Below are 16,784 nucleotides of genomic sequence, written 5' to 3'. Positions count from 1 at the left end.
TCGAAACTGCACTGAGGTACCAGCAGAACCTTTCAGGAGAACTACTGGTTCTTTCCCAACCACATAATGATAAGACATTACCCTTTTCCTTTAAGGCTGCTGGGGGTTTCACATCTTTTCTTTTAACAGTCTCTAGAAAGAAACATTTATCACAAGTCAGGTTAGAGAAATAAGGTGACACTTGAAAAGAAAGCAAGTCAAACAATTTGATATGTAGAGAGCAAAAAAGATGCGATAATTAAATGGATTTAACAGCACGGAAATAAAGAACAGGACAAAACAACAAAGTCATTTGTTCATCCTTTTAGACTTGGATATGCAAAATAATAAGCCTTCAATATGTCATTAGTTCCTTTGCATTTTGAGGAAACTGTTAAGCTGTCTCTCAAGTAGGCAATGAAGAATAATAATTTACAAAGAGGAAAGCAATTCTGCAGAGCAGTTGGCATCAATGGATTTTTCTTTTGTTGAACCCAAATAAAAAATTAATCCACATTGATACAATTAAAACATTAGGAATACTGGTCTTGAAAGACAGAGGCTGCTGATAAAGGTAAGTGGGAGTTTTCTTTATTCAGGAGTGACAAAAGGACTGGTTACACATTCAGAACTCCATTATTCTTTTAATATCAAAGAGGCCATATGGGTATTGCCTGTGAACAGGATTTCACTTCCTGCATATATATAGCCTTTTAAAATCACAGGCAACCTGGGTATAAAATAAGAGCAGTGCTCATTTTTCGAATGTACATTTATATATTTTATGTCACAATGAATAGTCGAAGAACATAATTGTATCTTTAATTTTTCTGCAGTATATGACAAAGTATTAAAGGAGATGAGAAAAAACATTGGTATTCCAGTTATCTCTTTCTTGTACCTGACAAAGCAGAACCCAAGGACAAACAAAAATCCAGAAGTTGGTTAAGCACAAATAAGGGAAAACTGTGATCTTCTTGTGGTGCCCAGATGAGACACATCGACTGACAACAGTGACAAAGAGGAGAATCCTGAGTCCCAAGTAGTGTCCTGGCTTCATTCCCCAGAGTTTTCACAAGGAATAATACATTCCTTCCAGAAGCACATCACTTTGCTGTATATATATTCAGTACTCTGCACTATGCCAGCCATAATCCAGACTGCACTGAATGTCTCCAGCTTCCAAAAAAATGAGACTTTGCCACAGTTTGGACCTCAAATGTGCCTTTATAGCTCAGGAACCATGCACAGTTCTGCTAGCCTTTGCTGTTTCCCTTAAATTTTTGAGCTGTTTAAGTACCGTCCAGAAAGTCATCAGTGCCTGTGAATTCTGTAATTCTTTGTATTAGTGTTCCATACAGGCCACACTGCAACAAATAGGGTTTTCTCCAAATAAACACTATCAAATAATCCATGACCTCTGTGTGCACAGCTAGCAGGCCAACCTACTGCAACTGAAAAGACTAGAGATGTATGTGTCCGTGTTGCTAACAAATTAGGAAAAAACCCTGATTTATATTAGTCACCCTCAGACACCTGGATCTCTCAGTAGCCTCAACCAGTCTCATTCTCAGTCAACCACATTCTTGAGCCACATGGACCAGATTTAGTCTAGTTCCCTGCAGGAATGTCCGCACTATGGGATTTAGACAACTTGGTTTTGACAGGCTAATATCCAAAGGTTATTTAAAAATACATTTTAGTATTTCCCCCAGGACACAAATTCAAATCTCTGCATTTTAAAGAAGCTCAGGTAGTTACTAGGGACCCTACTGGGGATCTGTACAGCACATATGTTGTTGAAAACAATATAATGGATAAAATAATCTAAACATGAACCAGGATGGGTTTGGTTTTCCATCCTTGTATATTCCTACTCAAGACCTGTTTCTAGCATTGAATAGCTGTTCTGATACTCAGTTCTGAATTTCTTAGCTTTGTCACTTACCTTTTTCCTTTGACCCCTCTGGATTCTTGGGATTCTTTCCTTTCAGAGAATCTATGGGGAGATAATTAAGTTTTTGAGACCGAGAAGATAAGACTGCCCTTCTACACTTAAAAGAAAAAACAATAAATATTTAAAAATTAAGACTAAAATTGTGAACATAAATGGATGCAACCTTAACCTTTTACTTACTCTCTAGTGACGACCTTATATTTTTTTAGGTGCAAAAATGTTAGTAACAAATGCAAGAGTAGAAGTTACTATAGATCACTTTGTAGAGAATTTACAGAGGGAGAAATCAGAAAGAAGGGCAAAATGCGAGTAATGACACAGGATTAGAAATTCTTAGGGCCTTATCCAAAACTTTATGAAGACAGAAAGGATTATTCTGTTTTCTCTGATGGGCTGAACAACAATTTTTTGCCTCATTCCTTCAAGGAGCATGCATTCAGGGTCAGCAAGCATAGGAAAAACATACATTAGATTGTATAAACCACTAATTTTTTTTTTTTTTTTTTTAAAGCAATAACCTCTTGACCCTTTCAGTGTACGTATCAGGGAATATTAGGAGGAAATAGTTTTCTTCAAAGTGAAGGAAGTAATTTCATAGGGTTACGAATGTATGTAGTTTGAGTGAGGGAATATCACAGCTTGCAGGATGCTGAGTAGACCAAATTGCGCTCCATCTGACAGGATATAGCACCTAAGCATCCAGAAAAAACATGCCATTTATTCCAAATGAAAGTTAACCAAGTCTTCAATAAAATAGATCAAGCTAAAAGAAGATCCTTTTGAAAATAAGTTTAACTCTGATCATCCTCCTGGCTGCCATGGTACCAGGAAGTGATCCCACTTATCCATCTGGCTTTAAGTGTGAGTTGCAACAGAAGAAGTTCACTTCCAGGGTGGCTGAAGCCATTGGAGAAATCACACTATTCAGGGATAGATACTTAAATTAGGATCCTGGTCTTCATAGCAACAGGTGGACTCCTTCAGGGGATTGAGAGAATACTTCTAGTGTGAAGACTGAAACCCTTTAGAAGGAGTGTCTATGTTGACTATACAGGAATCCTTGAGACAACAGCTACCCAACTTTGACCATTTTACTCTGTATGCACTTTCGTGTTGTCAAAGATCACCAGCCACTGTTACAGCAACAGGCACAAACCATTGCCTTTGGCCTTGTGGGTTTGGTGGCATATGCCCATGAGGGATTTTTTGTCATCCATGTAGCAGGTGTCCCTGAGAATCTCCTACGATTTGTAGCTTCTAGAGCAGGTTCAATACTTTTGACTCTTACAGCTTTTGGATGCAGATGTGAGTGCAGGACACTTTCCATGGTGCACTGACTTCCCCACCCTCTGAGTCAAAGCTACTGAGATCCCTTCCAAGGAGCATGTTTTTATCTTCAGGTGTTTAAACAAGGACTCACTGAAGAAGTTTCAAATTTCTGCTCTTGACTGACCACTTTTCTGCTGGTCCCAGAAGGGAAAAAACATAAAATTGGCTTAAAGCCAACATTCATCTTGCTGCTTTCTGTCCGCATCTTACTCCAAAGGTGAAGCTGGATCAGGTTAGAAAGATGGTATAGAAAGACAAAGCAGCAGCAGTATATGAGCTCTTCAGAATAATGAACTAGTTCTCATGCAAATGACAGCAACAAACAATTAGATGGAAATATTAACTGAACAGAGACTACTTTTCTGTAGGTGAGTTTCACAACATAACTTTCTACTTTTAAAGAAAAAAAATGAGTGTTATAACTTAAGATAAAAAATGCTATAGGCAAGATGTTATTTCATTTTACTTTTACTTTAAAGGAAGCACAAGCATTGCATAGCAAGTGCAAATCAGCACATTTTTTTCTTTAATGACAGTGTGCCATTATGTATATGGCAAGAAAGAAATCCACACTACTGACATATTTTCCCTACCAATCTGTGCATAAAAATAAATAGGCTTATTATCCATACACAACTGACATAAGAAAAGATACAAATATATCCCAAAACATAGCAAAAGCAAACAAGAGGGAAAAAAGAGCATTTGTTTCGAAAACAAATCACGGAACACAAGGTAAGAGCAAATTTACATTATCTATACAGCACAAATGTTGTCACTTTAATAACTCAGCATAGTACAATTCTAGTGAATATTTTAGAAAGATTCAATGAGGAGTTTTATATGATATATCATGAGCTTTTAGTGCCATTGTTCAAGACTCTGGATGAATGAGCTTCTACTCTGATTATTTGGGCAAGTTATCTAACAAAAAAACACATGGCAAATGATACCTTACAGTTTCATTGGCCTCACATTATTTGAATATGCTTATGTCAACAGAAAATCAGCTTTTATATAGTCATTATTGTAAGCGGGCTTCTTTATTCTTCTTTACTTCAGGAAAAAGCTGAAAAGCTAGTTATAAATTCAGGAGTCTTGAAATGTTCTTTATCACAAGACAATAGAAAGTATATTCTTCCAGTGTTCTATTTAATTACTGCCAATAAGATTAAACTCTAAGACTGAAGACATTTTCTTCACCTCATAAAATAGTAAGGTAACATTGTGAGGTTGTGATCTATAGAGTATCCCAGCTATAACTGTAAATTCAGGGATTTAGTTTTCCTGTCTCTGCTTTAAATAAAAACACTATACATCAGCTTATGAAAAATAGCCTGCTTTATGATAAGGTTTTTCATATGAACATCATCCTTGTTCATCCAAATTTAGCTCATCCTTCAAACAGAATGAGGTATGATGATGCCTCCTTTATTGCATAAGGTGCCAGGCAAACATTAATCATCACAAGTATTTAACACTTCATCTAAAAATGTTCCTTTATTTGGTTTTACATGAATAGTAACAAACTTCCAAGATATATAATTAGCATGTATATGCAGTCTTAAAAGTCTTTATTTTCCTGTGTCCTTCAATATATTTTTATTTGCCAGAAACATCCACTTTAAGAAACACATTTTAAGACACCAAGTTGCAAAGAGTGAGAAGGCCCCGATAACCAGGTCAACCTCTACAGAGGCCCACTGAGGAGGCTTGAAGAGGTGATGGAGAAGGGAGAGCGGCATGCAAATAAGGCTTTGATTAATTTATGATCTACAGTTTGGGCAAATATGGTGACTGAAATGGGGGATTTTTAGTGCTAAATATATGTTTCTGTAGCAGAGTAATCCAGAATACAATAGGGAAAACACATAGCCCAGAAAGGCACCAAGATTTCTAAGGGTTTCTCCCATAGAGCTTTATAAGTTCCTCCTATGGAGGAATTTGCTCTCCTATAGAGTCTTTGCTGCCAATATATTTTGAACTGAGCTATTCAGCTTGCTAATCAGCACCTGCATTTTTAGACACAGACACTGAACTGTGCAAGTTTGAGGCCTATTATGGGAATCAGCGATAGCTGCATCAGTAAGTGCTCTCAGGATCTGAGGGACCAGGCTCGGCTGGGCTGGACATCAGTGTTGTTGTAGGGGCTCAGGAGCCTGTGGTGCAATTCCAGCTGTATTCAGCATTGAGTAGTAGGTCGAGGTCTTGCTGTTAGCAGCAGTAATGCATTGGGCATGCATGACTGTATTACATGGCATAAAGAAAGTTGTGTGAAGTTCTAGTTGGTAACATTTTGAGTAGTATGTTGGAAGTTTTTCAGACATTTTTGCGTTGTTTCCCTAAAATGTAGAAAATGTGATATAACATGGCCTGTACTTGAGGTTTAAAATAAATTTCTGCCTGCCCCTTTCTGAAGACTGGGTGGAGAAGGTCTAACCTCCACTGTCATGTTAGAAGGACCTATTAATAACTTAGTGATTGAAGTCACTGACGTATTGAGCATGAGCCCAGGAGATTAAAAGCAGCGCCGTGGGAGCACTCAGTGAAGGACACGCTACAGAAGTTTGTTCAGGGCTGGCAAACCCCTTTCCATTAGTTCTAAAGAAACTCTTGCCAAACAAGAAAATTGTTTTGGGTCTCCCCTGTCTTTCTTTTTCTTCCCCCCCCTCCAGTAATCCTTTGAAAGGAGCAGCAGGCTGAGCATATCTGCTCCATGCAGAGGAGGAGGGGGCAGAGCTGTCACTCTAGTGCCTCTTCTAATTTTTCAGCACAACCCCACCACGGAACAACAGATTATAGGCAGGATGTGGAGAGGGCCATGGGACCCCAGGAGAGTTTGGATATACAGTTCTATAACTAAGCTCATGTAAATGGGGCATGTGTATATTAGGAGTAGAATACACATAGAAGACAATACATGAACCCCAGGATTTGCAGATTATTATAATTTAATTTTAATTTGCGTATAAAGAAGTGATTAATTAGTAATTGTTCAATTAAACAATAGTGAGTGAATGAACACAGCTTCCAGGATTTTGAAAATATGTCTAGCAATGAAATTATTCCTCCTTTTGCTTTAGATTTTTTTTCATCTTTCCATAGTGCTTGAACTAAACTCTTCATTCAGTTCTTTGTGTGAAATAGCATATAATGACTATAATTTAGAATAAATATTAATATGTCTATCTATATGGTAGATCTTTTTATCCTGAAGAACCTAAAGAACATGTCAAATAGGACTTATCTATAAATCACTCCTTTCAAATACAGCTATCTCTAGAAAGGAGGGAAGCAATAAGATGGGTAAAAAGCACCCAGCAAAATAATGGGTGAAAGGAAATTCAGCTGAGCTAAGCATCTACTCTGACCAAATTAAAAAAGACATGGGAACTGTTTGATAAAAAATAAGGAACAACAGGAAGATTCAGACCAACTCTGGTTACAGGTGGTTGACTGGATGAAGCTATGGGTTTTTAACTATAGCCTTTACAGAGTCCAGAAAGCACATTACCCACTCATATGTTCATAAATTTTGCTTTATTTCTATTTATTTATGATTTATGCAAGCATTCAGTTGAGACTTTGTTAACTGTCTCCTATTAAACACTTGCATTGTTCAGAAGAACAAGTTCTTAGGAATATTCTTAACTATTTCTTAGAGTGGTTTTGTGATATTTATTTAATTAATTTTGAGACTTCTGAGTGTTAATTGGTTCACCATATTCTATTTATGTCCTTTTCCCCCCCTTTTTTTTCATGATATAAATCCTGTAGAATATTTTAACCACTTAAATGTTGATTGGTTAAGATTTATAATAGGAAAGATTTATAATGTTTATTTTAAAATTAATATCTTCATTCTACTTTATGTGGTTTTCAATGAACTTTATATTGTATTGTCTATTCTTACCTTTATCTTTTAAAGCTGTAGGATTCTTTCCTTCCTTTTCTTTAGCATGTTCTGTAAAAATAATTTATTAATCTTCAGGCTAGAGTGATAAAAGGTTAATACCTCTGGGATAATAATTGATTGAATTGATTGATGGTTTCTAACTGAGCCATGATACCAATTAGATGTGTAGCACAAAACTGTTTTTCATGAGTTTTAGCATGTTCACAAAGTGAAACCATGAACTTTTCTTAAGTGTAAAGAAAGAACAAAGATCACTCAAAACTTATTTCCTTTTCAGGTTGTAATAACAAACGTTAACAAGTGTTCCTAAGTTCTGAGTTTGGACTTCTAAGTTTTCATACAGATGTTTCATATTACCAAGGCTCTATTTGCACTTCTGAACCAGGTAATGTCAATTAAGTTTTATCACAAATTTACTGAAATAGTATTATGCTCATAAATTCTTAACTAAGTTATACTGTAAAAACAAAATGGCCAATGCACTGAAAGATTTTTTTCTTGATGCACATATATCTTAGAGTTTTATACAGCTTTGTCCTGCTGTGTTACCTTTATCTTTTGGAGCAGCTGGAGATTTCAATTCTTTCTCTTTTCCAGGATCTGTAAAAGAAGTATTCACACTGATAAAGTGACAGTCAGAAGCCATAACTGAGTGAAACTATGAGATTTAATCATAAGAGAGAATGAAGCACCTAGATCATATGAGAGACTATAACTGTATATTGGAAGAAATAATAAAAAACGGAGTGATTGGAAGAGTTGTATGAAATTCACCTGTTTCTATTCAGAGAGTTCAGTCCAGAAAGTGTTTTATTGATATAACTATGAAACTTATAAAATTTGCAAGCTTCAACTTAATATGGGATAAGGATACTTTTTCAACTTTCTTAACCAGGAAGGACAAAACTGACTAATTTTGACTCATCAGTGTTGCCTGTGGTCTACTTCCCTCATCTGGGATTGCCTATTCTTGCTGGGCAATCCAGGTGTGTCCTTATTGAAACTATTCTTTTCTAAGGGTCAGATGTGTATCAAACTGAGATAGCAATAAAATAGTGACAAATAGGAGGATGAAGAGTTCTTTTTATTTTGCCTACAGACAAGTAGTGAAGATGGCTAGGCCACACCATCCTTGATGGATACTGTACGAGGAAGGACAGTCCCCTGTAAAAGGCATAAGAAAAAATTTGAACCAGACAGGAAACAAGAATTCTGTTTCAGACAAAATGTGAGATCATCATTCTGGGCTGATGAAACCAAGATCTCCAAAGCTTTTCCCACCAACATTAAAAAGACAGATGAGACTGTCCCAAAATAGGCTAGTCAGAAAGAAAGGAAACTTGGATTTTGAATTCTTGCATGTTAAGTGAGTGTTTTAACTATCTGACTACTGGTCACATGTAATCTGGGAAAAAAAATCCCAAACAATGTTCTCCATCAGATATGAAGTAAAAAATTCTTTCTGTTGAGAAACTTGGCGGAAATTCAGTGCCAGAAGGTCTTAAAGAACTCTGTTAGAAGACCTTGGTTTCTACACATAGGATAAAATGATAAGACTCCTAATGAGGAGGAGGTTGTGTTTAGCAGATAGATATGAAACTTGTAACTACAGTGGGTAGCTGCAGTGATAATTGTTTACTGCCTTAAGCACACAGAATTTACAAATTGTCACTTTGTTATAAAAACATGGAAAGTGTCCAATAGTATTTTATCATGGTATCAATAAAGCTTCTTGTTCACAATTTAGTATTCAGCTTTGTGTAAGACAAATTGAGTTCATGGGGAATCTGAATTGAAGGAATCCAGAAATAATAAAATTTTGTTTATGGTAGAAGTAACCATCAGGTAGAAAAACGTAATTTACGGTTGACATTGAAACTTCTGTTCTGTTGGGGCTGACATCAAGGCATAAATGTCTCGTTATTTTTCTCCTTCTAGATTGTGCTTCCAGATGATATAATTTTTAAAGGAGAAGACTTGGGAAAGGAATTTCTTGAACAAGGTCAAAAGTGTAATTTTATGTAATAAAGCTGTCTCTTTCCATCCTTACTACATCCCAGACATCTGCTTCAGAAACTACCCCTGATCTTCTGCTTCTACCTTCAGGTTTTGTACTTACCAGTGTATGATTCAGTCACTAATTTCGAAAGTGAAAAGCTGGACAATTACCTTACTGCAGATGTCTGTGAAGCATATACAGTGGAACTAAGTATCTCTAATAGTCCTAATAAAAAGTCAACGCCAATTTTTAAATATTAATGATAGAAAACTGTGGTAACAGAAATTAAACTCAGTTAGAAGACTGAAAAACTTGTCCTCTGTGCTTATGAGTTATGAAAAATTCCCAAGAGAGATTCCATGTTTGCTGCAATGGTCTCTACAAAAAAGAGGAGAATGGAAGACACAGACCTTTCCCTCTTTTTTTTTTTTTTTTCTGTGATTCACAATCCAAATAAAGATTCTGTGATTAATACAAGAACACAAGTAACGCACCTAAATACTACACTATTATGCCTTTACCAAAATAAATCATTTAATGCACAATATTAACCCTTTCTTTTCAGGAGCCTGCCTGTAAGAACTTAAAGTTGTTGTGCACTTCCATTATTAACAACACAGTTACCCAAACTGTTACAGAAGATGTCACATCAATGATACATTTTGAAAAAAAAAACCACCACATTAAAAAATTCTGAACTGAAAGCTTAAGTCATTACTGACAAAGCTTGAATCTCATGTGATTCCTAAACAAGGAAAGCTTTGGGAAGGTTCTTAAGAGATAGTTGTCTCCAGGAGAAAAAATGGTTTTTAGGATGGTGTGGCACGTGACACACATGCTGCTGAAGAACTTAAAAAATTACCCAGGACTGCCCTGGAAATAGGAAATCAAACTGTAAATAAACACTGGCCATATTCTGTAGGACTGAATGTACTGAGGTCTGTTAGACAGTCTGCCATAACTTGGCAAAATGACAACCTGTAATGCAAATCCCATGACAAGAGACTTGTGTTACTTGCTCTGTATTAATTAGCAGTGTTAAGCTCATATTGACATCAGAATATATAACTGAGACCTGTAGTGAGCCTAGCACGTGTGGAGAGAAGAATTTTTTGTGTAAAATAATAAATATAAACTTTATAAAACTTTGTGCTAGCATTGCACAAGTCTCTTCCTTTTGTCAAGCAAGCATTTAAAGTATTGGGATGAAACTTATTTGGTTTAAACAGACTAGAAATTCTCAACATATCCATTATCACTATTATCAGCTCTGTTGTATCAGTTCTAGCCTGTCTAATCAACCATAATCTGCAATTCTGACTAACAGCAGGAGTTTTTATACATTATTTTTCATTTATAGATCTGACATTGCTTTATCAGTTATAGGGAGAAGCAATATGTAAAACTATAGCTTACTTCCTTGTTTTGTCTTCGGTTTATCTGAGGAAAGAGAAGAGAAGGGAAGCAAAAGTGAAAAGAGAAAAGAAAAAGGAAATATTAGAATAGATGTTCACATAGAAAATTATTTCTAATACAGTCAGCTAATGAAAATGTATTTAAATATATGTTTTCCCTAAGTGCTTAAATATACCTTGAAAGTGATTTCCACTCCATTGTTGCTTGACAGTGTATGTGAAAAAAGTTCATGGTTCCAACCTAGTACCTTGCAGACGTGCAATAAGAGCATAAATAAACCCGTCTCATATGACCTGCTTTAACTGATGGTAATTAACTCCTTTCTTAATACTACTGGATATCACAAGAAAACATCTTTGCCTTTTCCTCATTTCTTTTAAGTATTAATTCTCAGTTGCTTTAATAACAGGCAGTAACTCTGTGGCAACCATCTGACACTTGCTCATGTAATTTTTCAAACACATAGGTCAAAGAGTTAAAGCACTGTCTTTTTTGAGATGCTTCTGGCAGTTCTCTGCCTTCTTGCTCTCCTTTTAACAGTTAAAAATATTACATGCAACTTGGTTTTATTACTAATAGAAGATCAGTGAACTGAAATGTTGCTACAACCTTTTAGACCATTTCTAGACTTTAGGGATTTGAGGGCAAAGCTACAACAGCATATTTGATCGCTAAAACCTTCAGCTTTGAAACAATGAAGCTATGTCCTTTTGCTAAACAAATAGAGCTGACAACACTCCAGATTTTCCTGCAAGTCTCCTTATATTTAGTGTTTTCCAAACTGCAAATCCTAATTTTGACCAGGTCTGAATCCTTGTTTTTGACATGTATCCTGGCGTACAATAGCTAGCAGAGCAAATGATTTCATTTCTCAGTCTAAAAGGCTCAAAAATCCCCTGGTTGAAAAAAACTATTTCCTGGTGTATTCATACTTTCCTGATTAAGAAAAAGAGTCCTCACTTCTCCTCATATCTTCCAGATACCTGGAATCAGTGAATTAGGTAGTTTTCTCTTCACTCAAAACATAACTCAGAGCTGCTTCCATCACTTTACATTTTATTCTTCCATGAGAAATAGAAGTACATGCTAATATTAAAAAAAATTCCTGAAAGTTTTTTTGGCTCATTTGTCTTTGAGTGAGCAATGTGTTGGCAGTATCTCCATACATATAGGGTGCAGAAATGAGGAGCAGAGGCAACTGCTGTCTGAAAGTGTTTATGTTCGCTTCTGTGCAGCAGAGGAACTGAACTGCTGCCAGTGCATGGAAGTAGCTGCAGAAGTAGTTGTGATAGACATTACATGTTGTTCTTACCCCTCTGACTTGCAGAAGCTAGATGGCTGCTGGCATGGGGAGATAGTACTGCTGCTGCTGACTGCTGTCATGGGAAACAGTTTGTCCCCCTTTTGAGCCCCCTGGGTATCACAACCAAGGGTTTAGAAATCCCTGCTCAACTGCTCAACACCAGCCATGTGAAACTATGGTTTGTACTGCTCAGTCTGTGCTCTTTATGGCACAATTAAAATATTTTGCAGATGAAGTCCCATCTGATGGTGGCACGTTGTAGAAGGGACAAATCTTACAGCAAACACCACCTCATTGCTGCATGAGATAGCCAAACAGAGGGGAAGCAGTGCAGATGGCTGAGGAAGCACTTGTATGGCAATAGGAAATAGTGTGGAGGTACCCATACTAACAATGACTGAAATCTAGGCCAAGGCCCACCTAATTATAACATTTTCCATGACAACTAACAAGCAGCTGACAGCTGTTGCAGGGTGCCTGCACTGGCTTGAGTAATGCTGAGTAAAGCTGAAGCTGAGAAACTGGAGAAAAGAAAGGGATAATAGCTCTACTGTTCAAAGCTACCTTAGTAAATTTGTTTTATACCTTATTCTAAAGGTTATTGGCAAGTTTGGAAAAACTCCAATATGGTAAGACTGAAAATGCTGAGGGCTCTAATTGCCCATTTGAGCATGAGTAAATACAAAAATCACCTTGGTAGACAGTAACAAAACACAGTAGATAACAATGTGTATCATGCAAAGGCAACAAGGGCTGATAAGCTTTGGGTATTTATGACAGCATTTTACTACTTTGCTCCTTACCATACTAACCTAAAAAATTATGGATTGCTTTTAACAAGTGTACAAGAAGCAAGTATGCAGGATATAATGCTGAAAACAACAATAACAATAAATATGTGTATATAATGGGAAAAGGCATATCTTTATCTAGCTGCTTTAGGGCTCCAATCCTTTTCTTTTTATGTTCACCACCATCACTCAGTGGTTTGAGTTTTGTTTTAGCCTCAAAAAAACCTCAAAAGCTTTTGAGTTTCTCTGTGGTGGACCTTTGTGACTTCATGAGGCTAATGTTTCATTTGGGATAACAAAGTCAGCTCATCTGACTTTAGAGGGACTCTGCCACTTTACCTCACTGCAAGTCACTCTCTAAGAATGAATAGTAAAGCCTGATCCCTGCCGAGGCTGCAGGGGCAGGAAGCCTCTTGCAAGACCTGTGGGACACAAAGTCCCAGCACAGGACCTTTAAACTGAAGTGCATGACCTATTCACCTGAAGCTTTCTGTGGAGGTTGCAGTTTTGTGAAAGTGGGACAAAACCAGTTTCCCAGTGGAAATTTCCTGTTGCTCTGATAAACACAGCAGAGCCCTGACAAATACTAGCAGAGCAATGGATTTAAAGGTTGCTGTCATCCAGTTGTCTGAATCTGAGGTTTATTGTTTCTGTGCCATTGTCTTTAAGAGAGATAATGCCAACATGCTTTGTTTTCTTTTTACCTTGTGCTGCTGCCTTCGTTGCTTTTTCTTCCTTCTTTTCAGGTACTGCTGCAAAATAAAGATAAGGTTTAAGTAAGATTTCTAGTCAGAAGTGTTGCTCCAACAGAAAGCTTTTCTTAAATGCTTACAGATTACTTTGAGGCAAATGACTTCAAAGATTTGCAACAATGAGATACCTTTTCTCCCCTGATGAATGACTACATAACTATTTTTAACTATCTTAAAAAGAAAAGAGGAAAAACAAACAGGGAACATTTTTCTTTCAGAAAATGAAGAGCATCATTGTCTTCTAGATCTCAGGTGGAACACAGGCTAAACTGCAGTCACATAACAGAGGAGAGAGCAAAGCAAGCAGGTCTCTCCTTTGCCCAGCTATGTGAAGGTTCCCCAGGCAAGCGTGGTTTTCTGTTTGCATCAGCAGAAACCTCCACTCTGCATCCCTGGCACAGCAGAATACTTCCCCGTATTCTTAATTTTAAGCATGTAGTTTGTCTCAGTGAGGATAGTGTTCCACAGCCAGACTGTATGTTACAGACACCTAACTTGGTCCTTGTGAATGCTGTGATTTCTGCATGCAAGAGAGAAGAGGGAACCAGACCACTTGTGAGGCAGGGCTGCTAGACCTTTACCGATGCCAGGGGAAGCAGGTACAACAGCCCAGGTCAGGATGTCTGGACGTATCCAACTGATTACTCGCACGCTCTAGCTTGCACAGTTCCTAAATTGATTTGCACAGCTTGAGAGACAAGAGACAGAGATTATTTGTCCACACCAAGGATTAAATGATCTAAGAGGAGGAGGTGCAGGAAGGAATCCCTTCAGAATTTGCTCTCTTAGGAAACTTACATAAATATGGGTATCCATAGTTTCTGACAATTTACATGGCAGGTTTGGCAATGTACAAGATTTCCTGTAGATTACTGAATATATTTAGGACAACATATATTTTTTTCTCATTTAATTATTCAGGGTTAAGTCTTGCAAATATGTAAACATATTTGTTTAGCTCTAAATGGCACTGCCAACGCTTCACTTTAGTAAAACCAAGCTTTTGTAGCCGTAATTTATAACTATTAAGCTCAATGAGAAGCATTGCTTTAATTTAAAAAGGTATTCTCTTACAGTGTTTGAGACAAAAAATGTGACATTAAGAAAATAAGCTTCACTATCATTGCCTTGTTTAAAAGTAGTGCAAAGAATAAATAATCAACATAAATGGCAGGATGTAAAATGGATGGTGAAAATTAATTTATATCTGATAAGTATAGAAACGTCTTTGCAGCTACAGAATTATCAGCACATAACATCCCCTCAGCTTGTTATTTCAACCTGTCAAACACAGAAATATTTTCAACACAGTTTTATTACAGCAAATCACAGTTGAAAATTAAGAGCTTGGCTTTTAGAGTTAAGATAAATACTGAGGATCATGTATTATCATTATTTGTGCTGAGAAATTCAGGGAATTCAAAGGACCTATGAATTGCCTCCAGGGGTGCTTGCTGCTGTTGGAGGAATGCCCTGGTGGTCCCTCTGAAGCTGCTAGGCATGATGGCCCAAGCAGGCCAGCTCAGTTAGTAAGCTATGGCCTGTCTGCAATGTCTGCAAGTGGGCTGGAGGCCAAAAGAAGGATCTTCTGTTCCCAGCAGGAAAGCTTGCTGAGATTTGGTGAAATGTCAGATATGGACAGATGAACTGCTTCACGTTGAGTGGGATGGACCAACTCACACACCCCAATCACTCCCTTGCCACTTGCTCTTGTTTACCCCAGGATGTTGTGGGGTGAGCAGGTGTTTGTGAGCAAACTCCATGAAAATAAGTGAAATATTGCACCTCTGCACCTCAGTTACCTCAGATAATCTGTTTGCCTGAAAATCAAGTCTAGGCTGAAAGGATGACTGACTGGATGCATGAGAAAATAAAAAAGAGTGAGTACTCTGTTTCTATCCAAGTACCTAACTTTGCATTGATGTTACTGGACACAGAGAAAGCCATGAAGGAGCAAAGTCCCTTAATAGTTATTGTAGATCTCTGCTATTAACATTCATGTTACTAAGGCCCACATCAGCAGGGATACTTGAATCAGCAATAAACTAGACACCTACATGCCTAGATGAATCTGGACATTGAGCCCTGCCACTGAGCAAACCAATATCACAATGCTGCTGAAAATCTTACTAAAGTGGTCAACGTCTTGAAGAATAAGCTTATTTTAGTATGGAAAAAAGGATATGAAAAGGGGCACCAGAAACCCGTCCCATATGCATTCCAAAACGTATTTTTACCATCTGCTGCAAAAGCAGCTATGATAAGATTAAAATGAATTATTGAGGACTGTTGTTTTCTCCAAAGCATGTTTATCCTTTTTAGCTAAAACTGACACAGTTTTGGTTTGTTTAATTTCTGAAAACAAGAATACTGATGGAATAAAAAAATACAAGTATTTTCTGGATCCTGAACTGCAGGCTAGAAGAGTAATACAGCTTTCTGAGATCAGGTATTTAGAGACATCAAATTCATGTGGTGGTAGACCACAAGTGCAATTATGATGAAGGAACCAGCCATCCTTGAGAAGCATTGAGGCCACTATTTAAAAATAAGAACTAATATAATTCATAGTATATTTGCTATCTGTATCTGGTTTGTGTGGCAAGAGGGGGAACTACAGGAGTGGCTTCTGTGAGAACCTGCTAGAAACTTCCCCTGTGTCCCATAGAGCCAATGCCAGCTGTGTCCAAGATGGATCCACCACTGGCCAAGACCGAGCCCATCAGTGATGGTGGTAGAGCCTTTGTGATAACATATTTAAGAAGGAGGAAGAAAACCTGTGCAACTGTAGCTAGGAGAGAGGAGTGAGAATATGTTAAACAACTCTGCAGACACCAAGGTCAGTGAAGAAGGCGGGGAAGGAGGTGCTCCAGGCACTGGAGCAGAGATTCCTCTGCAGCCTGTGGTGCAGACCATGGTGAGGCAGGCTGTGCCCCTGCAGCCCATGGAGGTTAGCGGTAGAGCAGATCTCCACCTGCAGCCTGTGGAGGACCCCATGATGGAGCAGGTGGATGTGCCCAAAGGAGGCCGTGACCCTGTGGGAAGCCCACGCTGGAGCAGGTTCCTGTCAGGACCTGTGGCCCCATGAAGAGAGGAGCCCACACTGGAGCAGGTTTGCTGGCAGGACTTGTGACCCTATGGGGGATCCACGCTGGAGCAGTCTGTTCCTGAAGGACTGCACCCCGTGGAAGGGACCCACAGTGGAGCAGTTCATGAAGAACTGCAGCCTGTGGGAAGGACTCACATTGCAGAATTTCATGGAGGACTGTCTCCCGTGGGAGGGACCCCACACTGGAATAGGGAAAGAGTGTGAGGAGTCCTCCCCCTGGGGAGGAAGGAGCA

General features: G+C 38.0%; 1 protein-coding gene across 6 annotated transcripts in view; it reads right to left on the bottom strand.

Annotated features, from left to right (window-relative positions):
- TRDN (triadin) overlaps positions 1 to 16,784 on the bottom strand; it is a 244,571-nt gene that overhangs the window by 60,687 nt on the left and 167,100 nt on the right. For all 6 annotated transcript variants that reach the window (XM_074819208.1, XM_074819204.1, XM_074819207.1 and 3 more), the window contains 6 exons: positions 13,395 to 13,442; positions 10,597 to 10,620; positions 7,731 to 7,781; positions 7,179 to 7,229; positions 1,928 to 1,978; positions 82 to 132 (listed from right to left, as the gene is read on the bottom strand). In XM_074819208.1, coding sequence (XP_074675309.1) covers positions 82 to 132; positions 1,928 to 1,978; positions 7,179 to 7,229; positions 7,731 to 7,781; positions 10,597 to 10,620; positions 13,395 to 13,442 — 276 coding nt within the window. The remainder of the gene's footprint in view (positions 1 to 81; positions 133 to 1,927; positions 1,979 to 7,178; positions 7,230 to 7,730; positions 7,782 to 10,596; positions 10,621 to 13,394; positions 13,443 to 16,784) is intronic.

Source organism: Strix aluco, chromosome 3, assembly GCF_031877795.1.
Source record: "Strix aluco isolate bStrAlu1 chromosome 3, bStrAlu1.hap1, whole genome shotgun sequence".
Classification (NCBI taxonomy): domain Eukaryota; kingdom Metazoa; phylum Chordata; class Aves; order Strigiformes; family Strigidae; genus Strix; species Strix aluco.
Note: the sequence above shows the minus strand (reverse complement) of the source record. Positions and strands in the feature narration are given on the sequence as shown.